General features: G+C 39.5%; 1 protein-coding gene across 11 annotated transcripts in view; it reads right to left on the reverse strand.

Annotated features, from left to right (window-relative positions):
* tcf3b (transcription factor 3b) overlaps positions 1-7,535 on the reverse strand; it is a 45,247-nt gene extending 37,712 nt beyond the window's left edge. For 9 of the 11 annotated variants that reach the window (XM_037769625.1, XM_037769622.1, XM_037769630.1 and 6 more), the window contains exons 1-3: positions 7,072-7,535; positions 3,925-4,021; positions 1,166-1,238 (exon numbers count right to left, since the gene is read on the reverse strand). In XM_037769625.1, the coding sequence (XP_037625553.1) occupies positions 1,166-1,238; positions 3,925-3,999 (148 nt within the window). In that variant the 5' untranslated portion in view covers positions 4,000-4,021; positions 7,072-7,535. Of the gene's footprint in view, positions 1-1,165; positions 1,239-3,623; positions 3,697-3,924; positions 4,022-7,071 lie in introns of all 11 variants that reach the window. The other 2 variants (XM_037769628.1, XM_037769629.1) reach the window with 2 other exon arrangements.
* Positions 7,536-26,649: the final 19,114 nt, after the last annotated feature.

Below are 26,649 nucleotides of genomic sequence, written 5' to 3' on the forward strand. Positions count from 1 at the left end.
TACTTTGTAGAAAATTGTTCCAATGAAATCTGTTATGAGCAAAGTCTATGGGGTTAACCTGGATGTTGTTTCTGGAAATATGTGTGGCTGTTTTTGAATTTTGTAAAGCTTTGAGCACCACAAATAAAATTCACTGAGGCGGTAATCTCAAAACTGGGACAAATAAAACTGAAACTGTCCGCATGCTAGATACCAAAAGAGTTACGTGAGAAACTACGGTTTATATGATTTGGATAAGCAGACCTTTTACATTTTTTGCATATAATGTGACAAAACATCCTGGATTTAACATTAAATAGTATATTCTTGCTTTGCCAGAACATGCATGCAGCCGCAGTCATGTCAGCGAAAATCGTTTGCGGAAACAAGTATATTCACATTAGGGCTGAGTAATATTACGATATATAACGTCAAAACAATATAAAAATGTATATCGTATACATTTTTCTAGAACTATATACATATTTTTTTTTCTTATAATTTCACATAAAACTGTTATGTTTCTTTAATACTCAGGGCTGCACAATATATTGTTTTTTTGTAGTCATCGCAAAGTAAATTTGCGCGATAAACACATAGCGAAGGACTGCAATATTGCATTTTTTTGAGGTAGTTGAAAGAAAGTATTAGTAGAAAACTGCACTTTAAAATGTAACTATCATTTGTTTTTATTGGTGAATTTTGTGTTCAGTTCAATTACAGACATTAATTAATGATATCCTTTAATTTTTTTATATTCAACAAACAATTTGTTGTATTTTACCAAAACACTGAAGGCAGCACAAAGGCAGAACTGAATATACATTAATATCTGTTTATTTATCGCAATATTCAACAAAGTAATAGCATATCGTATATTTTCCTCTTATAATGCAGCCTTTCTAGGTACTTTTCATTTGCCAAGTATTTAATTTACACAGGAGTATACAAAAATAGTCTACACTCTTATTTCATATAAACTATTTATTTATTGAATTACCAGAAAACATGCTATATCCTGATAGACTGTATATCGTTATCCAGATATGAAATTACCTATATTGTGATAGAAGATTTTGACCATATAACCCAGCTCTAAAGTACATCCACAAAATTATATAAAAATGAACATTGCCAAGACATATACACAGAACAGTAATCCAGCGTTACTGCTTTGAGAGCTTACCTGATCCCCCAAACTGACTGCTGGCGAGTGTCATTGTCCTGTTCTTCCCGTTGGCAACTGGAGGCGCGAACATCTACAAGACAAAAGAGGAAAGACACCGTAACTGAAAAAGCAAAGGATGGCACACTTCACACATCTTATTTCCACTAATAAACGACATCACATACACATGTCGTTCAGTTCTTGTGTATGTTTTTTTTTTTTCTTGCAGGCATTTCAGTTTGGGATCAAAGTGACATTTAAATTAAAAACTATAAACAAAAACATGCAAATCCACCATTGATAAGACGACTTCTAGCAAAACTATCAAGTTATAAACATGCTTGATGTCTTTATTTGCAACACACCACATTTAAAGAAATAACTAATGCTTCTTTTTTTACATCAAAAATAAAGAGGCACGTTTCCCCCCCCTCCCAAACAAATATACAGCATTTTAAAATTAAACCTTTCAGACATATTTTCATATGAAGTTGATCCTGCAGTATCAACTTTAAAACGTTCAAAACACTTTGATGAGGTTGTGGGTTTTGTCAGTGGGCCACTGTGGGCTTTACCATGAGGCTATGGTGTGGTCTAAATATCTGTTATGTGGCATCTTTCAATGACGTGGCCAAACTCTACTGTACAATCCAAACCTTTTTTGTAAGTAGGACACAAAAACACAATCTGCCACTAACACATATGATCTCTCTCCCCTTTTTTTTTTTAACAGGGTAGATCTACGCGGTCCAACAACCGATTTGGACTCCATGTTTGTTTCCGTTACATTTGGTCGCTTTCCTTTATTCCGCGTCCAATCTATCATGCATTTCCGTGACTAGCCAGCACGTGAACAAAGAGGAGGAAATTTGTTTGTACAATTTTCGACAGTTTCTCACCCAATTATCGATGTCATATTTAAACGGAACATCTGCTGATACAAATTGGCAGCTGATCAATCTGAGCTTTTCTAAACACAAACCCAACTGTCTAATGAGAACCTCCCACAAAGCCCCCCCTTCACAACAAGGAGTGTTTTTCTTTCAGGGGGGCAAGGTTTCCCTTTAAATACCGATGGTGTGGCAGAGAATAGGACATTAACGAAGCAGCTGACTGAATCATGCAAGTAAATGAAGCTCCACCGACAATTCATGCACAACAATGCTTAAAAAAAAGAAAAAAATCACAAAAAATAAAGCTAGTCCTGTTGTTCCCCTGTGTTACACTTCATAAAATGTCAATGATTCTTGCAATGATAAACACTTCAGTATTAATCAACTGTACTTTGTCAAGAGAAACCTCATGGGACATTAAGTCTGCTGACAAATATTCATTAGGAGCCTCAGTTTGGAATTACCTGTTGTGCCCCCATATATAGTAATTATCCAGCGCTGGCAATTTAGCCTTATACCAGCTATTCAATTTATTTAGGAGAAAAAAAAAAAAGTAACACAGCTCCATTGGGCCTGTGAGATGTTTATGTCAGCTCAACAAAGGCTTCACAACAAAATGAAACACAGGTAAATAAAAGCTGAACAGAATACCTCTATGCACTTTGTATATAATGTCTAGAGGATACATCTGAAAGCATCTCTGTGAAAATGTCTTCTTAAAGACTAAAAATATGACAAAAAAAGAAATGTCTGTCTGCGCAACCTAATTCATATATTTCCCCCCTCAGATTCTGTTAACAAGACGAACAGGGGCGAAATTATTTCCGCAGTTTCCTGATTCACTATTTACATTTTAAAAGTGGATACCAGCTCATAGGGTTGCACAATTAATCGAATATTAATCACAATCACGATTTTGGCTTTCCCACAATTAAATAAATAGGATCGACTGCAATATTGACGTTTAAAATGAACGTTCTGCTCATAGAAAACTTCCTAAACTAACAGCCAGCCACCAGCCGGTGATCGAGATGTTGGCTTTACTTTTGGGGATAGATATTATCTACACAACCAAGGTGTTTATGATTAACTTAAGTGCATAAAACTGTTTATCTAGCCTCTTACTGTTGCTAATTTTGCTCTCGAAGCGCACCTGATTGAAGCATTTAACTTTAAAATGCTAGCAAAAAGGGTATGGTGAATATACCTGTACTTTTTCATATTACAGAAGAAAAGATATTTAGTTTTTTCCAACATCATGCAGCCCTACATTAGCAGGAATGTAGCACAGCATGGACGAGAAAGCAGTGCTCTGTTTATTTTAATGTGAAAGTGCAATAATAAAAAATTGTTGTCACTAAAATCCAATGCATAATCGTGATAAATGATCGTGATCTCAATATTGATCAAAATAATCGTGATGATCATTTTGACCATAATCGTGCAGCCCTACCAGCTCATTGTAGCGAGGATCCACTTCATTGCTGCTGTATCCTGCATCGCCTACATATTTGATTTATTTATTATACAAATCTGAATTCATTTTTACCAGTCACCCTGAGGTACAGCAGTATTTTACTTGCCATGCTTTGATGTAATCAGCACTACCTTTGCATGCCAAGAATGAAGGATGGAAATATCTTGGGCTGACACAACCTAGTTGTTAAAAAAAAAAAAAAATGTTATGTTACAGATTTTGTGAGAAATTAAGCTGATTTTCCTTGCTCGTCCCTTTCCCCAACTTCTCTCATTCAGACCTGCAGCTCTCCTCTCTTCAGCTCATACCCAGACCTGTATCGCACTCTCTTTTAGCTCTTTTCCCCCAATGCCACCCACCTACCACTGCCACCCAGAACCACCCAGACTGCTCTCCCGCTCTCTTACCGCACTGAAATCCAGGAGGTCGTTGAGTTCCTTGTCAGTTCCCACTGCAGCCATTCTTTGCTGCTGTTCGTTCATACCCTTCAGTCTCTAATAAACCCTATGAGAGAAATTTGCAGATACAGGATTTTAATGGCACTAGCAAGCACAAAGAGAATTTACATTTAGCTCTTTAAAAAAACAGAGAGGGTGATGGTAATGAATGATTCAAACTACTCTATCTTTGCAACCCTAGAGATGAGTCATATTGGCAAGTTGTTAGTCTCCCATAAGATACCAAATGCAGGAGCTAAGTCAGCATTTTTCTTGAGGAAAAACAAAACTTTCTTATTATTGCAAACGCATCAAAATTGTGTTTGTGGTTTTCAAAACTCCCAATATATTGAAATAAAATGTACATCCAGGTGAGAGGCAAAGATCCTGTGCATCTGAAAAGTTTAAAAAAAAAATCAACAATCATCAATTGAGTCTCAGCTGGCCAAAGCATCAAATTACAACCTCAATCGCTACGGACCGATGAGGGAAAACTACTTAACACTACACACTTATAAATGTTAATTTCAGTCAGACACTGCCTTCCCATCCAAGCAGGAGAAGAGACACTGCCATGATGAATACTCTGCCCCTCAGTCAAATCACTACCAAGTAATGACTTTTAAAAACCTGCCTTTCATTTTACGCAACCCTGGCAAATAACACGGCCATATGTCGATCATTGCTACATAAAAGAGAATGTAATACATTTACAATTACAGACATAATTGGGACTATTGTTAGCCCAAGGAAATAGGGGTGAAAGGCAGAGCTAATGACTGTATGCAAACACGTCATTACCAAATTACCATATGTCAACTCAGAAAGAACCTTGTCAAATGACACAGTGAGCGTGAATACTGGATTTACCCTGTGTTTTGCATTCCAACGCAAGCCCGAGGCCGCTCTCTTGATGCTGAGCGAGCGGCGGTTCTGCGAGCCTCACAGGGGAACTATAGTGGTAAGGGGAGCGAGTGGAGGAATAGAGGCACTTGGACACCAACAGGTGGTGTGCTTTTACAGCCTCTTTTGTAATCCAGCACTAACATAAATTGATGCAATTTAAAAAAATAAATAAAGATGGATGTTTTAGAAGGGAAATGCAAGTTGTAAAATGTAAACAAAGGGAGCTCAGAATATTAAAAATGTATGTCAAGATATAAAACTAGGAACCACTTGAAACAAACAAAAAGTATTGAATGTCATAAATGATTTTCTGCATGTATGAAAAATAACACTTCAGGGGGGAGACAAACAGTCCAAGTCTGGTGAACTCAGACGAGCAGAACTAATTTAACCTTGAGACAAGGAAAGGAAGTGAACACACACACACACACACACACACACACAACACACACAACACATTGCCTCAAGTGTAAATAAGCTAAGCTGTCATTGCTTTTCCAAACTTTTGGATAAGATGGCCAATCAAGGGGGCAAATAGGTCACACACACGCCACTAAAATAAACCTGCAAATATGATTTAAACCACAGAGTTAAATGGAGTGGAGCACACACAGAGGGGGCTTAATATAACAAAATGGCATCTTCAGCTACTGCTGGATCAATATTTGAAGCAAGCAGATTAAGGGGTCTTTGTCACCCCACACAAGGCAGGTCATTCTCCACAAAAGGAGCCTGCACAACCACTGAGGTAAACACATGCTTTACACCAAAAACTGAATATAAATTAAATGCATGCCTTTTATTTTACCAATAATAATAATAACAATAACAATAATGTGCCAAAATCAAGCTCCTTCTAACCTGTGTAATAATTGTTATAACTGTTGTTGACATTAAATATATGTATAATTTAAAAGCACATGCATGACATGTTTTTTGTCAAATGTGAAAATAAATGCAAATAAAAAATGTGTTTATGTCAATTACTTCTGAAACAAGAAGGGGCCGTACTAAACAGAAGAAAGCATATTCAACTGTTGATTCAAAAGAAGAAAAACATCTTGTGCCAGAGTCACATTATTATTAATAACAATTATGTAATAACTGTTGTTGACATTAAAAATAGGTATAATTTAAAAGCACATGCATGTGTTGCACATGTCAAATGTGAAAATAAATGAAAAGTAACCATAACATGTGTTTTATGTCAATGCTATTACTTCTGGAACAACAAGGGGCCGTACTGAACAGAAGCATAAAGCATTATTATTAATAATAATAATAATAACCACTTTTGAGTCAGTTTCTAACAATGACAGTAAACATCCACAGGATGTACATTATTTGATCATCTCCTCTAGGCCACACATCCAGGGCCAAAGCTATACTGCTTGACAACTAACAACCACATTCACCATTTATCTTCCAAGCATGTTGACATCATCATCCTGAACACTAACAAAAAAAAACATAATATCCAGTTTGTGGCTTCCTAAGGGGGAAAACAAATTATGTGTAAAAAAAAAAACAAGTGCAACGGTCGTGACCCTGGAGAAGAAGAAGAAGAAGAAGAGCTATAAACTTCCATGCAACAAAATAATAGTGAGCTCTTTTTCTTTTTCAACATATTTAGGGTGCATTATATGAGTGGAGGTGGGGGGTGGGGGGGAGCAGGAGGAATTTCCTGCCAAATGTGCAATAAAAATAAAAGTTGTGGCCCAGACACTTCCATAAAGGAATGTTTTTAAGGGTTTTTTTTTTATGGAAAGTTTGGCTGGTATGGAAAATACATGTGTAGGCCCACCACACACAAAGTTTAGCTCAAAATGCTCAACAGCATTATCCACATTCTGGCTACAGCTACACACACGATGAGAAAACAAAATGAGGCTTGTTAAGGCAAAGACTTAGTGAGTGGTCTTTTTTTTGCAGAACAAAGGAGTAATTTCCTCCTCTCCGTGGTCGATGCGGAGACCATCACACACTACTTGGCTCCGCCACCTCAAAACCCAGACAAAAAAACTTAACATCCCCCCCCCCCTCACCCCCTCAGCCCCAGCTTCTTTAAACCACCACATTCCCAAAAACTTTTGCGCAAATTTTGCAGGCGTCAAAATAAAAAGGTGTCAGTGAGGAAACCCATCATGCAACTTTTCTTCTCCCCCCCCACGAAACATGAAGTTGAAAGAAGGTGTTTTTTTTTTTTTTTACCTCTCCTCTCCAAGTGTGTGATATCCAACAGTGAAAAGAAAAGCGGAGACTCGCGAGGGGAAAAACATAAAAACTTCAAGAGAAATGTTCGACCTCAGTGCATGAAACGCATTGGAAGCAGCCGTAGATTTCCTTTTGTGTCCCAGTGGTTATAAAAAAACCTGCTCTTCCACGCAGCGCCCACGTGTTTGCTACAATGTTTCAAAAGATTCCAAAATCGAATTCTATTGTAGCAACTAATGTCGCGTCTTCCTTTTTTGTTGTTACAACTGAGATGATTTCATTCTTCTCGTAGACATCTTCACCACCTCCGTCCACATTGTCAGACGCAACAACGTATCCCTCCGCCACCAAAAAAAAAAAAAAAAAGTGAGGGCCTCAATGCCAGCGGTGTCCGATTTCAAACGCCTTTGAGAGACGGGGTGTATTTTCACATTGGGGAAAAAAACAGCTTTTAGCGTTTTCTGCTGCTAAAAAGACAGAAATGTCTAATGCCGAAGTGCAGTTTTGTGTACAGTATCCTGCAGTCCTCAAAATGCAAGAGCGCTACGAGCACTAGGTCGTCCAGCGGAAGGCTATCGTAAGAAAGTTACCTGCGATTTACACAGCAGCAGCTTGACGAGATGGCACGATAAATGCGAAAGAGCGCAGCCAATGGAGGAGCGTGTGCGCTTGATTGACAGCGAGAGTAGCCAACCAACAGGCTGGAAAGCCAAGTTTGAACCCGCCTTCTTCTTGACGCTCACTTTCCCTGTGTGCTCAGGGAAGCTGGCTGAGGGGTGGGGGGTGGGGGGGGCTCCGACATGCCCGCTGACATCATTTTATTACTTTGGTTGCTGTGTCCTCTTTTCCCTATATTAAAAACAAAACAAAAAAATGTATCTCATCTTCAACCCCAATGCTTTAAATTATTTGGTTTTCATTATAATAACAACTGTAAACTAAATTATAATTTCAATTTTGTTACTGTAAATTTTGTCTGTTTTTTTTGTCTTAACATTGATTTATATATTTATATTTTTTTCTATATCAATACAACGTATGATATAAGCTGAATTTTTAGATAAATAAAAAATTATGCTAAGTATATATTATATGTCAATATATATATATATATTAAATAAATAAATAAATAGTGATATATATATACATATATAAATTATGCTAAGTATATGTATATATCACTATTTATTTAAAAAAATATAATATATATATATATATATATATATATATATATATATATATAAAAAAAAATTCAACCTAGCACTTACATGTCTAATCATGTATTTATAATATGTTTTTCTATATCAGTATAACTGTATGACATAAGCTGCATGTGCATGTAAGTGCTAGGTAATATATATATATATATGTACATTGTCTGGTTCCAAAATAATATTTCATTCAGTTGACTATACTTAAAAATGCTCAACCGCTGTCACTGTGAAGCATAATTTCCACTCGGCTGCAACAAACAATTATTTATATTACTGATTATTAATCTTCTGTTTATTTCTCAGTTAATCAATTAATTGTTTTGTCTACAAAATATCAGAATCTAAACCAAGGTTATGTATTCGATTGCTTGTTTTATCTAACCAACACTCCAAACCCCACACAGTATTATAGTTTACTATCAGATATGACAAAGAAAAAGCATCAAATCCTCACAATTAAGCAGCTTGAACCAGCAAATGTTTGTCATTTTTGCTACAAAATTGACTGGAACATTTAATACATTAGCTGATTTTCTGTCAATCGACTAATAGATTAATTGTTTCTGCTCTATTTCTATATAGCCAGTCTTTTTTGTGAATGAGCTGATAAACATGAGACCAACGCAGCCCTGGTAACTGCCTGCTCCAGAGCAGAGTGGAGAGGAGGGAGAGCTCAGAGTATAGGATCACAGAGAAGGAGGAGGGGGAGAAATAGTTCAGAGAAAACAGTTCAAACAGGGAGGGCACACCGGATGATCAACGCAAAATGTGTCTGTAATGTTTTAAAATGCTGCTTTTACATGATAACAACACCAGTAGATTGATAGTTGACATGAGCTGCAGTTCAGTCACCGTGATGATAAAGAACTACACACAATGCAATAAGTTTAGATGACCCTGATATATGACTAATGCGCTTCCTGCCTTTATTTAATGCACACACAACATCCCTTACACAAAAACACACACTCCTTTGAAAAGTGTATGTAGGTGTTGTTATTTAACATGAGGGCAAACCACGTCAAAGAAGAGCGAAAATTACCCTGCTTTGTTTCTGCTCTACAACCTCCAAACGTTTTTTTTTATTTGTTCAAAAATGTACCATAAAGGGAGATTTGTCAGGTATTTAATACTCTTATCAACATGGGAGTGGGCAAATATGCTGCTTTATGCAAATATATGTATATATTTATTATTGGAAATCAATTAACAACACAAAACAACGACAAATATTGTCCAGAAACCCTCACAGGTACTGCATTTAGCATAAAAAAAACTTGTGGGTACCCATAGAACCCATTTTCATTCACATCTTGAGGTCAGAGGTCAATGGACCCCTTTTAAAAATGGCCATGGCAGTTTTTCCTCGCCAAAATTTAGCATCAATTTTTGACCGTTATTTAAACACAGAAACCTTCAGATGCAAAAATATTTCATAGCACACAGCTATCACTATCGACCGCTACAACGGCCACAGTGAGTCAAGTATCTTTTGAGTCACTATGTGGGCAGGGTGCCCATGTCTTTGGGTGTGAGCTGTAAAACAAAATGAAGACATGGCAAATGCAAATCCTACTTAGCTGCCTTAATGCCTCAAAACTGTCTATTTGCATAGAGGTCACCAATGAGAAGTGGAGATTTGCTGTCAATAGGACCTATAGGTAAATAATCCATCGGGTGTCCCCATGGGTGAAGGAAAATCCTCGGCACAGAACATTAATTAGTCTCGTGGACCGTCTTAGGAATGTAATGGGGTTGCTGCTCGGAAACAAACGCACATATGGGCCGTAAATACCTTCACAAACATACCATGCACACATTCACATTTGGTCACAGGTACTCTCACACAAACAAACAAAAAAATCCAAAGACAGCCTTGGCATCAGAAAATAATCACAGCTATCAAAGAAAGAGCATCTTGAGTTATTTATCTAACACCTATTTGGAATCCTTTCACTGAGGAATGTATTAATCAAAAGATTAGATTTGAACAGATGGAAACATCTGTTTGGGGAAATGAATTTCTAGTGGAGGCAGAGGAAAATATCTCATATTCTCGCTTTCCAGTAGACGTTAGGCCTTGAGTAAGAATAGTGCTGTTGTCAGTATTAGCAATGAGGCTTGTAAGCCCTCCAAGTAGTTTGTAGTAACAGCTGGGTCTGACATGGAGAGCATGTACAAGGGCAGCCAGGCTGAAGAGAGGGAGGGGGCGGCAGAAAAAGAATAAAAAAAACACATATGTAGTGAGGATCTTCACCTTAATGAACACTGAGTGCGTCTAACGGTGACACGAGGTTAAACAGAAATCGGTTGTATAACAGGAAGACAGAAGAAATGGGTTTTAAATCATCTCTTGAACTATATTGACATCTTTTACAAGTGAATAAGGGCGGTACCACTTTCTTCATTGGAGCCAAGGGCTGGTTTAAAATGTTATTATTCCTGATATTGAGTGATGCAATTTTACAGCTTTTACAAAATAATTAGGAATATATGAACGTTGCTATTTTGTTTGATTCACAATTAACACAGACATAGACTAACAGATAGTGACCTCTAAAAGCTCAGTTTTTATGCTAAATTTATGTCTCATTATCCACGGTAGCATCATTATACAGGAAACAAAAACACAAATATGTCATCTATGATCTCAAAAATATATTCACAGTACAATGGACAGTTAACGGGGCGATAGCAAAATAATAAAAAAAAACACATATGTAGTGAGGATCTTCACCTTAATGAACACACTAGCAGTAATATAACAGGAAGACAGAATGGGTTTTAAAACCTCTGTTGAACTATAATGACATCTTTTACAAGTGAATAAGGGTGGTACCACTTTCTCATTGGAGCCACGGCTGGTTTAAAATGTTATTATTCCTGATATTGAGTGATGCAATTTTACATTCAGCTGTTACAAAATAATAAGGAATATATGAACGTTGCTATTTTGTTTGATTCACAATTAACACAGACATAAACAAACACATAGTGACCTCTAAAAGCTCTGTTTTTATGCTAAAATTATGTCTTATTATCCACAGTAACTATGGGTAATGTACCACATGGTAAACCTTAAAGCTTACAGGAAACACAAACATGTCATCTATAATCTCAAAAATACATTCATTGGACAGTCAAAGGGGCGGTAGAAAAAATGTAGTGAGGATCTTCACCGACACGAGGTTAAACGGAAATCGGTTGTATAACAGGAAGACAGAAGAAATGTGTTTTAAATCATCTCTTGATCTATATCTCCATCATGCCTATAATTTATTTTACAAGTAAATAAGGGCGGTACCACTTTCTCATTGGTGCCAGGGGCAATAGCTGGTTTGAAATGTTATTATTCCTGATATTGAGCAATTTTACATGTTTGATTCACAATGAACACAGACATAAACAAACAGATAGTGACCTCTAAAGGCTCAATTTTTATGAAAAAAAAAAAAAGATGTCCCATTATCCACAGTAACTATGGGTAATGTACCACATGGTAAACCTAAAAGCGTACAGCATCATTATACAGGAAACAAAAACACACAAAAAATGTCATCTATAATCTAAAAAAAAAATACATTCACAGTACAATGGACAGTTAAAGGCAGAATAGGGGAGGGATGCTGTCACATATGCCCCCGATGATTCCTTCCAGCCATTCCCGGCTTCATATGTGTAATTAACAACAGATGCACGCGGAGAATTAGCATATGTTTGGCACATTGGTGCTAATCGGTCATATATTTGTGCATATTAATGATGGAATGTATGTGCACATATTTTGAGTTATATAAATTCACACAAGAAATGATGATGTATTTAATCCTCTTTGGATTTTTTTAATCAATAATGCTTTGTAGGGAACAAAATAAAGAGGGCAAATCCTGCATCATAGTATAGATGCCTTTGATTCTAGCAACGTTTTGCAACCACAGTCTCTGGGTTTATTGCTACCTGCCTCAACACTCTCACGTGTTATACACCTTTAGCCCCTCATTGCCATCCTGCTCCGCTCATAGGAAGCCAGTCATGCGAGCCAAACCACATCACCGGGTTATATCACACACACACACACACACACACACACACACACACACACAATGATAAGCCCGTAAACATACAGTATAGGCAGCACCACGCATAACGCACACAGAGCTCGGCGGCGAGGCAAGCTGCTCACCTCGTTCCACACTGAGCCCCTCACAGCCTGTAATAGTAGAGGCTTAGGTTTGGGTGGGGGAAGGGCAGAGGTGCACAGGTTTCTGATCAGACAAGAAAACTAGGCCAAGACCAACAATCCCTCTCCCTGAACAGCCTCAGCCCTTTCCTAAACGCTACAACTTTGTTGAAGGGGCTTGACAACGTTGTCATTAAAAGTCATTTTAAGGCCACAACATGTGTATTTAGAGGCATAACAGCTCCTCATAGCCGGGCTATGATTCATGCTTCCTTGCCCCTTTGGAAAGCTGTCCTCCAATAAGAGTTAGAGGCTGGGGGTAGGAGCGGATAGATTGATAGCGTTGGCTGAGTGCCCATGCTCTGAGTCTATCTGTGCTGAAGGGGAGGAGACAGGGGGAATCTATCTGTTGTGCTCTCCGTGCTCATGATAAACTGACTCCCGTCAAGCTTCTTCCCCCCTATTATAGCTGGCCTGGCAGAAAACACCTCAAAAAACTTGCACTGACTTCCAACATGTTAAACAACAATAAAATGTGTCAAGTGAGTGATTTAAGCAACAGTCCACAAGGTTATGCAGTTGTTTTTGGAACAAGTGAGGATGGCATTATCTTCAAACAAGTATTCAAAACAGCCAAAGGGACACAATGGAACCAGATTTCACTTCATCACTTAATGGGACCATCGCTAGTAGGAAATGCAATGTCTCTCTCTCTCTCCCTTTATCCTGAAACTGTAATTCCCACAGAGCTCCACAGTGAGAAAGAAAATGAGTTTGAGGGATTGTCCATGACATTAATCCTCCCGAACACTACAGTTCTAGACAGGATCCAGACAAACACAACAATCTATTTACTAAAGGAAAAGTTAAATCAGCAATCCTACAATGGCTTTTTCCCCCTCTTCCTCTGTTCTTTCTCTCTGGTGATTTTATGGGACTCCTCCCTGCCATCTTGGATTCCCATTACAGTGCCCCCTGTCCTGCCACCCACGCCCCAGGTACAGTGAAAAGAGCACCAGCTTCCTGTTTACAAAACAACTGAGAGCCTCATCACCAGACTGTACAGCTGAAGGAAAGAGCAGATAGCAGACTGGCACCCGATTTGACTGTTATCAGGCCATTAAATAGGCGTTATCAGTCGCTATAAGCACCATAGATGTGGGTCAATAGGGGCCTACTAACACCTACTATGTTGCAAAAGTGAAAGTGAAACTTAAAAGCAACACGTTCTAACATTTAAAACTGAATGAAACGTCACGTTTTGAACACAATCAAAAAGGCTTCTTTAGGTTTAGGCAACAAAAGTACAACTTCTTTAGGTTTAGGCAATAAAACTACAGCTTCTTTAAGTGTAGGCAAAAAAACCCCAGTTGGGTTTAGGCAACAAAACTACAACTTCTTAAGGTTTAGGCAATAAAACTACAATTTCTTTAGGTTTAGGCAACAAAACTACAACTTCTTTAGGTTTAGGCAACAAAAACAGTTAGGTTTAGGCAATAAAACTACAGCTTCTTTAGGTTTAGGCAAAAAAAAACAACAGTTAGTTTTAGGCAACACAACTACAACTTCTTTTGGTTTAGGCAATAAAACCACAACTTCTTTAGGTTTAGGTACAACTTCTTTTGGTTAAGGCAACAACATTGTACCTTACTACGAACTAAATAACTATGAACACAAAGACAACTACACGTTGTTGGTTTCACACGGGAAGCGAACTCCGGTGATAAAACCCTGTCCTGTGTTTTGTGTCCCATCCATCGTCCTTGACCTCCACCCCTTATGGAGTTTCACACTGTGTATACTACAGCCCCTGACTTACGCTTCTGCTCCTGTCATAATTACTACGGTCGCTGTCATGTTCCTTTATACCTTCTTTCAGTGATCTACCACGTGAGTAGATGATAAAACCTACTAGTGGGCATAGTAGGCCCCTATTGACCCACATCTATGGGGCTTATAGCGACTGATAACGCCTATTTAATGGCCTGACAGTGGTGATGGTTGAATTATAGTATGGGAAGAAGAAACAGAGAGTGCAAAGTAGAGGAGCATTCCTACCTGAGCCCCCCCCCCCCCCCAAAAAAAAATCTCTACACTAATCTGAAAATAATACAGTAGTCATATATCGAGGGGGAGGTGTGCGAAAAGTCACATGATAACAATCAGATCACACGCTGAACTGACTCTAAATCAATTGAAGTAGGCATGTCAGGGCTGCCCAGGACAGGAGGGGGAAGAGAGGGAGTGAAAGGGAGATAGATGTGAGCCCCGTGTGGGGGAGGGAAGCAGAGATTGTTGGTGTCGTGGGAGCACTGCAACAACAATAACAGCAGTGTGTGTATATATATGTGTGTATGTGTGTGTTTGACAGAGTGAATGAGTTAGAGTGGAAGTGGGGATGTGTTATGGCTCACACAAAAGTGATGAAATGACATCTCCTTTACTTCAGCACACAGCTGCTATTGCGGCAAAGAGCACACTGTTGAGATATCTGACCTTCTATTTTCTTTGGTAGCCGCTGGTCAGAAGTGTCTGCTCGCCTGTCATGTTCGCCTCTAATTAGCTATATCTAGACAAAGACTGCACTGTGTCCATTACAAACACATCCCTGCCCATTGATACTCGTGTCTTTACTATAATCTGCATTGGAAAAACATGACTTCTTCAACAAATAAATCTCCTAACTGTTAGGGAAAGTATTAGGGCCAAATTGAAGGAAAAAAATCGGAGATTTCGAGAATAAAGTCATAATACTACGAGACAAAACCTGTAATTTAATGAGAATAAAGTCAAACTATTTCAAGAAAATTGTTTTTAATATTAGGAGAATAAAGTCATAACTTTACGAGAAAAAAAGTCATAATATCACGAGAATAAAGTCAAAAGACAAAAAAAAGGTAGTTTCCCCATCAGGTCTGTGTGGTTCTTTCTTCGGAATAAACACTTTCTTGCACAATCTTTTCAAGGTCCTGATGCTGATGATAATGTGGTGCTGATGGGCCAAAAGATGAAGTATTTTGTTATTTGTGAAACCTAAACTAAAGTATAACTTCACAAGATGCTCGACGTTCCTCATTTTCACACAGGCGGCACGCTGCTTTATTTCCCCTCTAAAATAACACATACAATTACTACACTATAATATTATGACTTTATTCTCATAAAATTACGACTTTTTTTCTCGTAAATCTATGACTTTATTCTCGAAAAAAAAAAAAATGTCCTCAATGTGGCCCTAATACTCTGTCGTACTCCTCCCCTGGTAATATATCTCAATACCATTTGGTGCTACAATAGAATTAAAACCACTGGGTACTCCAGGTTACCGGCCGGTCACTAGTTAATTTGTATCAGCAAGGCCATGATCCCCCCTAGCTCAAAGACATAGCTCACAGCATTCGGCTTCAAGCCTGACGGACCCAAGGCCGCTGATAGCGACACACACGTCTGTATCTCTGTCTCCGCTCTATCCTTTAAGGTTGATGCAGGAGAGTAGATGTCTTTCTCACAGCACATTCACACACATAGGCATGCAAGTGACAACACTGTGTTGTTTTGCATAGAAAAAAAAAAACATATTTGGGTTATCCTGTTTCTGTGCATCTACACAGGATAAAGCAGCAGTGGCTAGAAATGGAGCAAATATGATTAGAAAAAGTTTTTTTATTCACCATATCCTGACGGTAGTGCATGAGACAGATAATCTGAAAAAAATCATGTGCCTCTGTGTTCTCCGGTTCTCCTAATGGTACCTACAAGATTTCACAGACCCGGAGGAAAACAACCAATCAGAACCGAGCTGGAGCCTGCCGTCTCTGAGCCAGCTCTCAATTACTTGCGAACTCCGATCAAACGGTCAGCAGCCCTGATCAAATATGAATCAATATTCTGTTACTTTAATGCCTATTTCTCGCCTCAAATGTTTCCAGAAACTTCTTGTAGTGTACTGTTTAGCTGTCAAAATGAGAAAGTTTGTGACCCAGCAGCCATGTTGAGAACAGTTGATGAAATACCAAGCACCGCCCACCAGCCGGAGCACAGCCAATGGGAACGCTCTCTCTCTGAAATGACCTGTGATTGGCCAAAGTCTCCCGTCACGGGCTAGATTATTTAAAGCCTGAAAACAGAGCCATGTGGAGGTGCAGAAGTCTAGTTTTCTCTCAGAACATTTGAATCACAATATGCTGAAAGGTTATTAAGGAATTTTTGACCAATGATACCAAAAAATATTCTACCTACTGCAGGTTTAAATACCCTTCTGACTAGCTCTGTCCTTCAGAATTGAGGTGGCAGCACACTTGTGACTACTTGCTTATCACTGCTGTCGTTCGGTTCTCCTTAAATTCAAGCTGCAATAAACCTCCAGTCTTAAGACATTCGTTGGTCTCTTGTTGCTTCTACTTGCTCACAAGATTTCCATCACACTAACTTGATTTAAACGTGTTTTGAAGGTTGTTCATTACACATTTATATTCCCCCCAAAATACTCTCGGCCTGTATCATGTATAAGCTACTGATTTAGATTACAGCTTCAAGGTAAAAACAAATGCGATATGAAAACTTATGGATATGACAAATTTCGGGTTTAGGCTTCTCTTTTTCGTTGTTTTCTCTTTTTCTTTCATCTCTTTTCCCTCTTCCCCTCCCCCCTTTCTTTGCAGATTAGAATTCATTAGCAATCAAAGAGCCTCCAGAGAGCTCCAGCTCTTAATTACCTACTCATTTGCATTTTTGCATATTAATGACTGCAGGGTTTTGGTAGGGTTTTTGCCGCAGTGGTTTAAAGGCACCTCAGTCCTCTGTTCTCCGGGGAGGAGGGGAGATGGCCAGAGGCGAGGCTCCAAGCCTGTCCAATCCCCCCGCTATCCTTCCTGATGGGAGCTGGACAGAGCAGAACAGAGGGGGGGGGGGGGTTGATGGCCGGGGGCATATGGGGCCGGTGGGGTGCGGTGGTGGTGGTGGTGGGGGGGGACTACAGGGGTGCACAGGTTAAAGGTCAATATCCCTTATCAACATAAGAAAGAACACATGTCTTCAGCGCTGCCTAATTATTGTCATATTGAGCAGTTTAAACACCTGATCTGAACAAAATATACCCTCAGAGAAACTGGAAATCTATACTGCAGAGATTGCTCACGTGGGTTTTTATTGAGGACGGCAGCTAGTTTGGATGAAACTCATGTCCCACAGTGTGCAGAGGCAGGGGCATTTTATATCCCTGGAGAAAGGTGTGTGCCGGTGAAAATGAGGCTAGTGTGTGCGTTTGTGTGTGTCGCTGTTTTCCTTTACATTACAGCCTGTCTCTTCATTGTGAGGGCAGTAAGAGGCTCATTTACCGCGAGCCTTAATGACGTCGGTATGCAATCACATGTACACAAGCAAGTAAGATTATAAAACCTTTGCGCATAAGCATATAGACAAACATGTAAACAGAAAACAGTTGCAAGCACACGCGTACACACAGACACACGCATGATTGGGGGAATAATACCACTAGAGACGGCAGACAACAGCTCCCAGGCATCTCCCAGCCCCTGAAGTGCTGCTGTTCCTCTTATCCAATATGTTTTGACTGCAACAATGATGTCTGAACATGGAAAATAACACCATATCCCACTGTGTTTTTAGATACCTTACAAACATAACAATTAATGACTTGGAGCCCCGAGACATCTGGCCAACAGGTTCAACACGACTGAATAAAACATCTCATTCTCTAATATATTACTCAGTGTGGATTTGTATTATATTAGATGTTGAAAAAGGTTTTTTTTATTTGAAGATAAATGCATTTTTTTTTTTTCATACATATAAAGAATGAGGAAACATATTTAAATGCATGATACGATATGCAACATGCATGGTGCATCCCTGAAAACATACTGCTTATGGAGTGGGCTTAAGTCGACTTAAGTGCTATTAGAGGAGAATTATAAAATGTGTGTGTGTGTGTGTGTGTGTGTGTGAGTGTGTGTAGCCGGGGCCTGAGGACTGCAGCAATGTGTGGGCTGTCGGGGTGGGGTTAATGAGCTGTTCTGTGACCTCTGTCACCCCACAGGATCGCCTCAGGGAGACAGACCGAGACAAACAGGAAGACAGGGTGACAACAAGCCCATGGTTGCAGTCTGCCGCTGGACCAATCAGATTTAACACTATCGGTAGCCTAACCTCGATATATATATACATATATCTTCAAATTAAACCTTTGCCTTTATTAGTAAATATGCTTTGAAACCGAACCAGATAACTACAGTATACTCTTTATGTATGTCAGGCCGAAATCCACACTGTGTCTCCCCTGGATATGGATGCTTTCTTTGTAACGTACGAGGCTGTGTGCATGTTTATGCATCGGATGAAATGTGGAACTTGATCTGTGCTGTCGTGGTCAGTAAAGAGGGTGAGTGAGCGAGCAAAAGAAAGAAAGCAAGAGAGAAAGAGAGAGAGAGAGAGAGACACACACACAGCAGTGATGTGTGGCTGCACTGTGAGGATCACTGCATCCTCAGACGATGATAACAGTGATAATACTGCCACCTTCTGGTTGGTGTAGAGAACTGTCTTGTCCTTAAGTGGTTGCATTATGTACAGTACATAACAACAGAACAATATAACTAGGGCTGTCAATCGATTAAAATATTTAATCGCGATTAATTGCATATTTTTTATCTGTTCAAAAAGTACCTTAAAGGGAGATTTGTCAAGTATTTGATACTCTTATTAACATGGGAGTGGGCAAATATGCCGCTTTATGCAAATGTATGTATATATTTATTATTGGAAATCAATTAACAACACAAAACAATGACAAATATTGTCCAGAAACCCTCACAGGTACTACATTAAGCATAAAAAATATGCTTGAATCATAACATGGTAAACTGCAGCCCAACAGGTAACAACAGCTGTCAGTGTGTCAGTGTGCTGACTTGACTATGACTTGCCCCAAACTGCATGTGATTATCATAAAGTGGGCATGTCTGTAAAGGGGAGACTCGTGGGTACCCATAGAACCCATTTTCATTCACATATCTTGAGGTCAGAGGTCAAGGGACCCCTTTGAAAATGGCCATGACAGTTTTTCCTCACCAAAATTTAGCGCAAGTTTGGAGCGTTATTTAACCTCCTTTGCGATGATACCGGTATCACTCTGGCTAAAAATTGCAAGTTGCGTTAAAGAAATTAGTGGCGTTAAAACCGAACTTGCGTTAACTTTGACATCCAAAAATATTACATAAACACGTCAATATAATGTAAACCCATACAGCAGTCCTGCTACTATATAAAGGACTACACACCTGTTGACTGTTATTTTGAACACCCTTGTAACTCAACAAATTAAAAAGTCATTAAACTATTTGACAGGATAACGTGACACGGCACTGTACCCACGACTATTGTTTTGATTATTGTAACAAACTAATGTTTGAATAAGAGACACAATTACCCACCACAAATCTTTGCAACCATTGTTTTTAATAGAAAGATTTTTATATTCTTTAAACCAGACAACCAGATGCCAGACATTTTTGGATATATTAAAAAAAAAAAGAAAAAAAAAGAAGAAGAACAGAACAAAAAAAATGACACAAAATGGAATTATATGGTTTAGACTGTGTGGATTTAGTGGTCTCATATACAATACAATTTATTTTCATCGCCAAAAAGTGCAAATTCTCAAAAGAAATCACCTATATTCCCCCTCCCCTGCAGCTTCCAACAGATATGGACTGACAGACTGCTACGCTAAGAAAAAAACCTTTGTGAAGAGAGAAAGGAGTTATTAAAAAAAAAAAAAAAAAAGCAAACTCGCACTGAATCACACGGCGGCTGCACTCTGCGGGTTAAAACGTTCGATGGCGTTGCACTTTCTGGCCGCCCTCCATTCAATTAGTGATGCCGCCGGAGCAGGTGCACTTGTTGTGATGCACACAGCGGGGCGTGGTCAGATGTGCAACAAGGAAGAACGTTTTAACACGCAGAGAAGAGCAACAGTTTCTGTGATTGTGTGTTTACAATTAATGTCCATGTTTGAGAATTGGGACATATTCTGCCATTTTAAATGTACATCAGAAAACAAACTCTGTAAAGGATTATCATAATAATCACAATTACAAATCAATCTATTATAAATAGTCTATTTCTTTCTCTCCCAAGTCAAAACCATTTACTCAACTATGGATTTATTGAATGTTTATCATGATCAATATCACTCTATTAATCTTGATTTGACAAAGATGTTAAGGCCAAAAATTTGTTTTTGTACTGATTTGCAAAAGTGTAATGATGGTCGTTTGGCCATTTCATCCGTCTTTCATAATCATTTAAGCTCTATATGGATACCAGATCCAGCCTTTTAACTACAGACAGGGCGTTATTGCAGACAAAAAAAAGATTCTGCAGTGGATACAACACTGCATGTTTAACATTCAGCACAGCTAGCCTTCTCAGAAAGCTTTGCAACTGTTATACAGGTTTCTTTTTCAAGAAAAGGAGTCTCCCAAAAATGAGATCAAATGACCTTTCTCCCGACGAGATCTGAGACAGAAAGCAGAGAGCAGGTAGGGGCAGGTCCATCCAGAGCCCCCTGCCTTTGTGTGACTATGCAATAAGCTGCATATAACAGGTATGGTGGTAGTACAACAGAGATGTGTGTGTTCATGTCCAGATGAGGCGGCAGCTCGAACCACCTTCAATCCAAATATTCAAGTTTTTTTTTCATTTTCATCAAATTGTTTTTTGTTTTTTTGCATTTAAATAATCATCTGCACTGAGAAAAACATCAACAGGAACAACAAAAATAACAACAATAGTGATAACCATAAAATAAAAGCACACAAAATTCAGGATGGCCGTTTCGCAAAGTGCTTTTGTTACAATCGCAGAAGCTGAAAAAAGGCAGTTGGATAGCGGGACACCAAGGGGGGTCTTTTAAACCAGCAGTTCTCAAACTTTTTGGGGCCAGGGACCCCTTAAAGGGGAGAATATGCTCCCTATTAATCGTAACACCGATTAAAGCATATATGTTTACCACCATTTGTACTCTTAGATGCTAAACAATTTGTATTCCAAAACCCCAGAAACACATTTCAATTTGAATCATTTTAAGATAAGGTAAGATGAGATCATTCTTTATTCGTCCCACGGCAGGGAAATTTGCAATGTTTTGAATGTTTATAACACTGATATTTCTTCTTTCATCTTTAGATATGCACTTTTTAATGATACAGCACAATTTTATCATTTATAGCTAATTATTTGGCGGACCCCCTGACAGAGTATCATGGACCCCTGGGGATCCCCAGACCCAATTTTGAGAATCACTGTTTTAAACTGTCTGTCTGTCACACAGTGGAGGGATAGCGAGACTAGACGCACTGACTGAAACAGCCAACTAGTAAAAAAGTTGACCATTTCGTGCTGCCGTCTGCATCCTTTACACCTGCCGAAAAACTCCAATCACAGTATGAAGTTATGGAATGTGTCCTAAATTAGGTTCAGGTGACTGAAAACTGAAATTCTTCCTCCGCACCTCATCCAATCTCCCCTCTCCCCTCCTCTCCCCTCCTGTCGACTCCCCTGCTGAAGGTGTGTGATCTTTGATCAAAGGCCAGCAAAGATGTAGAAGTCCGGAGAGAGAGGGGGAGAGAGCGCTGGGAGAAGAGAGTAAGAGAACCCCCCCCCCCCCCCCCCCCCTCCTCCTCCTCCTCCGTGCTTTTCCAACCCCATCTCCTTTCAAAAAATGTTACAGTCTGACTAATAAGACTGAATCTCCAGTGGCTTCCTTCCCTCCAACAAACAATTCACCGGATCAATATTAGATGGAGAGATAGGGCTGGTCACAGCCACTTTACAACGAGGGAACTGTTCCTGCTTTTATATCTTTCTGGGAACTATTATGTTAAATATCGGTACGAAAAGCGAATACGGAGACTTGGAGGGTGATTAGACATAACTTAGCAGACATTGAAACCCAATGCATAGCAGTGTATTTTCCACCTGAGTTACATAGAGACAAAAGAGATCAGCCAGCGCTCGCATTGTTGTGAATCTGGCGTGACCTCCTTTGTGTTACAATTCTTATCATATTGTGGCCATGCAATTCCTACCAGCTTAGAGCAGTGGTTCTCAACCAGTGGTCCGGGGACCTCCAGGGGTCCTTGAGGGAGTTCCAGGGGTTCCCCAGAAAAAATGGGGTTTATTTGCACTATTTAATTCACTATAGAAGTGAGCCCAATGTGAATAAGAGACATGAGAGTGACTATTCGGATCATAGGATTCATTTTCCCCCACTGTTGACTATAAAATGATGGTCTTAATCATATCTAACAACCAAAATCTCTTCAGGTGGAGGTCCCTGAAGCGATATCTTATAAATGTAGGGGCCATTTACACAGAAAAGGTTGAGAACCACTGACTTAGAGGACCGACGCTGAACCCTTGCTCAGCAAATAGTCCCATCACCTGGGGCTTTCTAACCTCATCCCTGAAAAACAAACATCCAGCTTTCCCCCCTACCACCCGTATTAAATCCTCCTCCCTCCCTGTATGCCAGCCTTTGCATCCCCAGAGACCGAGAGAGACTCCAAGTGCAAACTGTCCCCACTCGGCTGAGAGCAGCCAACAGACAGCAGCCTGGCCCCTCTGAAGGACCCAGGGCTGTCTGTGTAAGTGCCAGAGCCACGCTGCGCATAGTGCCGTACTGCATATGCTGCGCTCAGCTTGCTGTGCATCAAGAGCCTGATGGAAAACACGAAAAAAAAAAAAAAAAATGTGCAAGAAAATGACGAAGCAAAGCGAATAGTCTGCCGCCACGAATCTCAAATATTAACAGTCACCCCGTCCTGCATCTTCGCTTGATTATTTACAGTTAGAATTGTTATCATAGTTGTTGGTCGTCTTTGTTTTATGGCCTTCTCAGATAGATTCACCAAAACTCTTTGATAACAGCATAGGAACGAAACAAAACAAAAAAACATATCAAGGTCAATTTGGAAAAACACTTGCAATGAAGTGAGACTGTCTCAGTGTAGCCTAGGTCAGAGTAACCTTAGTCTGGGGCTGAGGCTGGCGTCACACAAGAGGATCCGCAGAGGCTGACAGAGACAAAGCTCTGAAGTAGTGACATTATTATGAATTTATTCATGTCTAAATGATCAATTTCAGTACCGAGCCAATCAGCTTTTACTATAGAGTGCTGCAGGAATGAGTCCTAATACCTGGAAATGAGTTAGCATGTTAGCACTTCTGGTTCCCTCCTCTGGAAGTCAATGGGTTTTTAGTTAAAGGCCTGAAATAAGGTCTGTGGTTAACACAAGCTTCAGAGAGTTTAACGTTTTGTTCTACGACATAACATACATCAATAAAAACCCCACTTGTGAATTTTGAAGCCTTTATGTGTTTTAAAAAAAGTCGGATGCTAACAAGTGGCTAAATGAGACTACTGGTTGTCTTCAAATGGGGTCGTGTTTACGAGTCCATATGAATGCTCCCCTCTTGTGGTATTCATGACCTCGTAAGTGGAACGTTTCTGAAAGCTCAGAGTTCACGACTTGTGACGTGTTTGTTGATGTTGTCGGAAATGGCGGAGGCCATGGAAGTAAATTTTTCGGTGCATAATAAGTTAATATGTTGTAATTTTAGTCGTATATTGTTTCTCTTTGTAATTTTATAATATGTCTGAGGAAAATGTTGATATTCCAAATGGCCTCATCTTTTTCCTGTCATTATGCCTTTACATTTCCTTGCTAAATTGTTAGCCTCTGTGGCTTCTAGACGCCGACAGCAACGGTAATTTTGACGTTGCTGAGCAGCGGTGTTCTCACGACTTATTAGACGGCTTTATTGAATACTCGATTCTGATTGGTCAATCACTGCGTTCTATACGGTCTGTTATTTCTTTATAGCAGACTGTTGCTATGTATAACAGACCGTTCCTATGGGCGCAGTTCTAATGTACAGCGAGCAGGTCATTGTTGTGAAAGAAACCCAGAGAAAGCGATGAGAGACCCCTCCGCTTCACGTCGGGGTGTGGCATCATCATCTCGTCTCTTTCACAACAATGACCAGCTCGCTGTACATTATCCCTTACTTAACCACTTGAACGCCAATCATATCGCGTACACGACTTCCCATGTTGTAAACAAGAGCTCACGAGTTTCATTTGAAGGCACCATACTCAACGTCATCACGCCGACTCGTCCGCCTTTACAGCCTCGTTGTGTTTACTCGTGCGACCGTGGTGTAGTTTGTTTATAACCTAACGTTAGCTTTTCACTTCTGGCGATTGCATTCACAAAAATCATAAAAGTGGTGTTCATTTGTGGAGATTATCTTATGGAACAAAACATTGTAAATATCATAAACATAGATTTTCAACAGAAATAGAAAAATCCCATTGTTTTTTTTGTCGAGGGAACCCAGGGCGATGCTAGCTTCCTAGCTGGACTACAAAAATACGTCATCCCTGCAGCACTCTATTTGGTTTTTAAAATATGAAGAAGAAGTTGTGAGTTTTGTCAGCTCCTGCCCACGTAAGGCACACTGCCGGCCCTTGATGTCTGCGCTGTCCACCTGGTGGGAGTGAGCCTCAGCCCCAAACTGCACAATACAACTGTCTGGAAACATTAAATAAAAAAAACAAGCTTAGTGCTGCTCAGACGAGGCCACAGAGTCCCAGTCTGCTTCAGCGAGAGAACATTTAAATTCAATTAACTGAAACCATCCAGTTCAGCAATCATCAAAATAACAGTGTTCAACAATAACAATGTTTTTTTCATTATCATTTCATATCATTATTCATCAGCTGACTGAACATGAGACATAAAAATCCCATCATCATCATCATCTAAAATTTTAAAAGAACTGGATTCAACATCTCTGGCACCTGCACACACAGTTACATCTCAGCCTTCAGACCAGGACAAATGGTTTCGGAGAGGCTTTTTCTACTTTCTAAGTGCCTAAATGTTGTACATTTGGAATATTTCTTAACATGATTTGCTGTTATCACACCATTTATAGTGTCCATCAAAAGTCCTCTTTTCAAGAGCCTTCAGATTCAACAATAAAACTCTATTAATCCAACATGAGATTGGTAGCTTAAAATGTCCAACGACTTGAATGCAAGCCATTTCTTCTCCTTTGGTATTTGTTGTTGTTGGACGTCTGTATATTTCTTAATATACTGTACATGATTATTTCTATGGAGGGCTTGGATGGACTCTTTAAGAGACCATTGAGTATTAACCACACTGCTCTGTGCTCATGGAAACTCGCAGGCCGTTCTGAGGTCTCCTGCCCTTCTCCCATAAGCAGGACAAGGACATTAAACATTAGTGCAAACTTTTGCTCTCTCAGCTAAAGCACCATTTCCAGTGCTATCAGGCTTTATATCCATAACCCCACCCAAGCACCCGTTTACCCCACCCTCCTGGCACAGCAACCCAAAAAACCGTAACCCCCAACGCACGCACTCACGCATACACTCACACACACACACGCACGCACAGCCATGTAAAATCGTTAGAAAAAAAATGTAGCAACAACACGTTATTTTAAGAAAAGTGTAGACAGACAGAAAAAAAACTATACATCCTTAAACCTCTGATTCTATCGTCCACAAGGATACAAAGAGCGAGAGAAAGCAAACTCAAGTAAATATCTGTATGATTTCACACACGTTTCTGCATATGTATTCAAGAGGAGGGCATCTGTGTGTGTGGCTTAGTCAGGGAGGCCCAGTCTGGATAAATTATATCTATCTATCTATATCTATCTCTAAGAAGATTGAGGGCAAAAAAGCTTTGGTTAATCAACAAACAACATAAGACTTTTGGGGGAAATATTAAGGTCCAAAGCAACACGTTTTAAGATGGCAAACAGATCTCACCTTCTGCCACATCAACACAAAATTGCTTTACGTGGTCCATACCAAGTACCGCTACATAAAGATCACATACCCAGCTTGCACCGCCGGTGGGAGTCAAACTGTGCATTAATAAACCCCATCTATATCATAACGGAGAAGCAAAAATAGAAACTAAAGCTCTCAAGACCGAGCCAACAACTGTCAACGACCAACGAGGGTAAACAAAGAGTTATGCAAATCTGCACCGAGAGAGCCGTGAAGTAAACAAGCAACTGTCCGATGAGTTGTTTAACAATATTCTGCTTCCGCGG

The sequence above is a fragment of the Sebastes umbrosus genome, chromosome 5 (genome assembly GCF_015220745.1).
Source record: "Sebastes umbrosus isolate fSebUmb1 chromosome 5, fSebUmb1.pri, whole genome shotgun sequence".
In the NCBI taxonomy this organism is placed as follows: Eukaryota; Metazoa; Chordata; class Actinopteri; order Perciformes; family Sebastidae; genus Sebastes; species Sebastes umbrosus.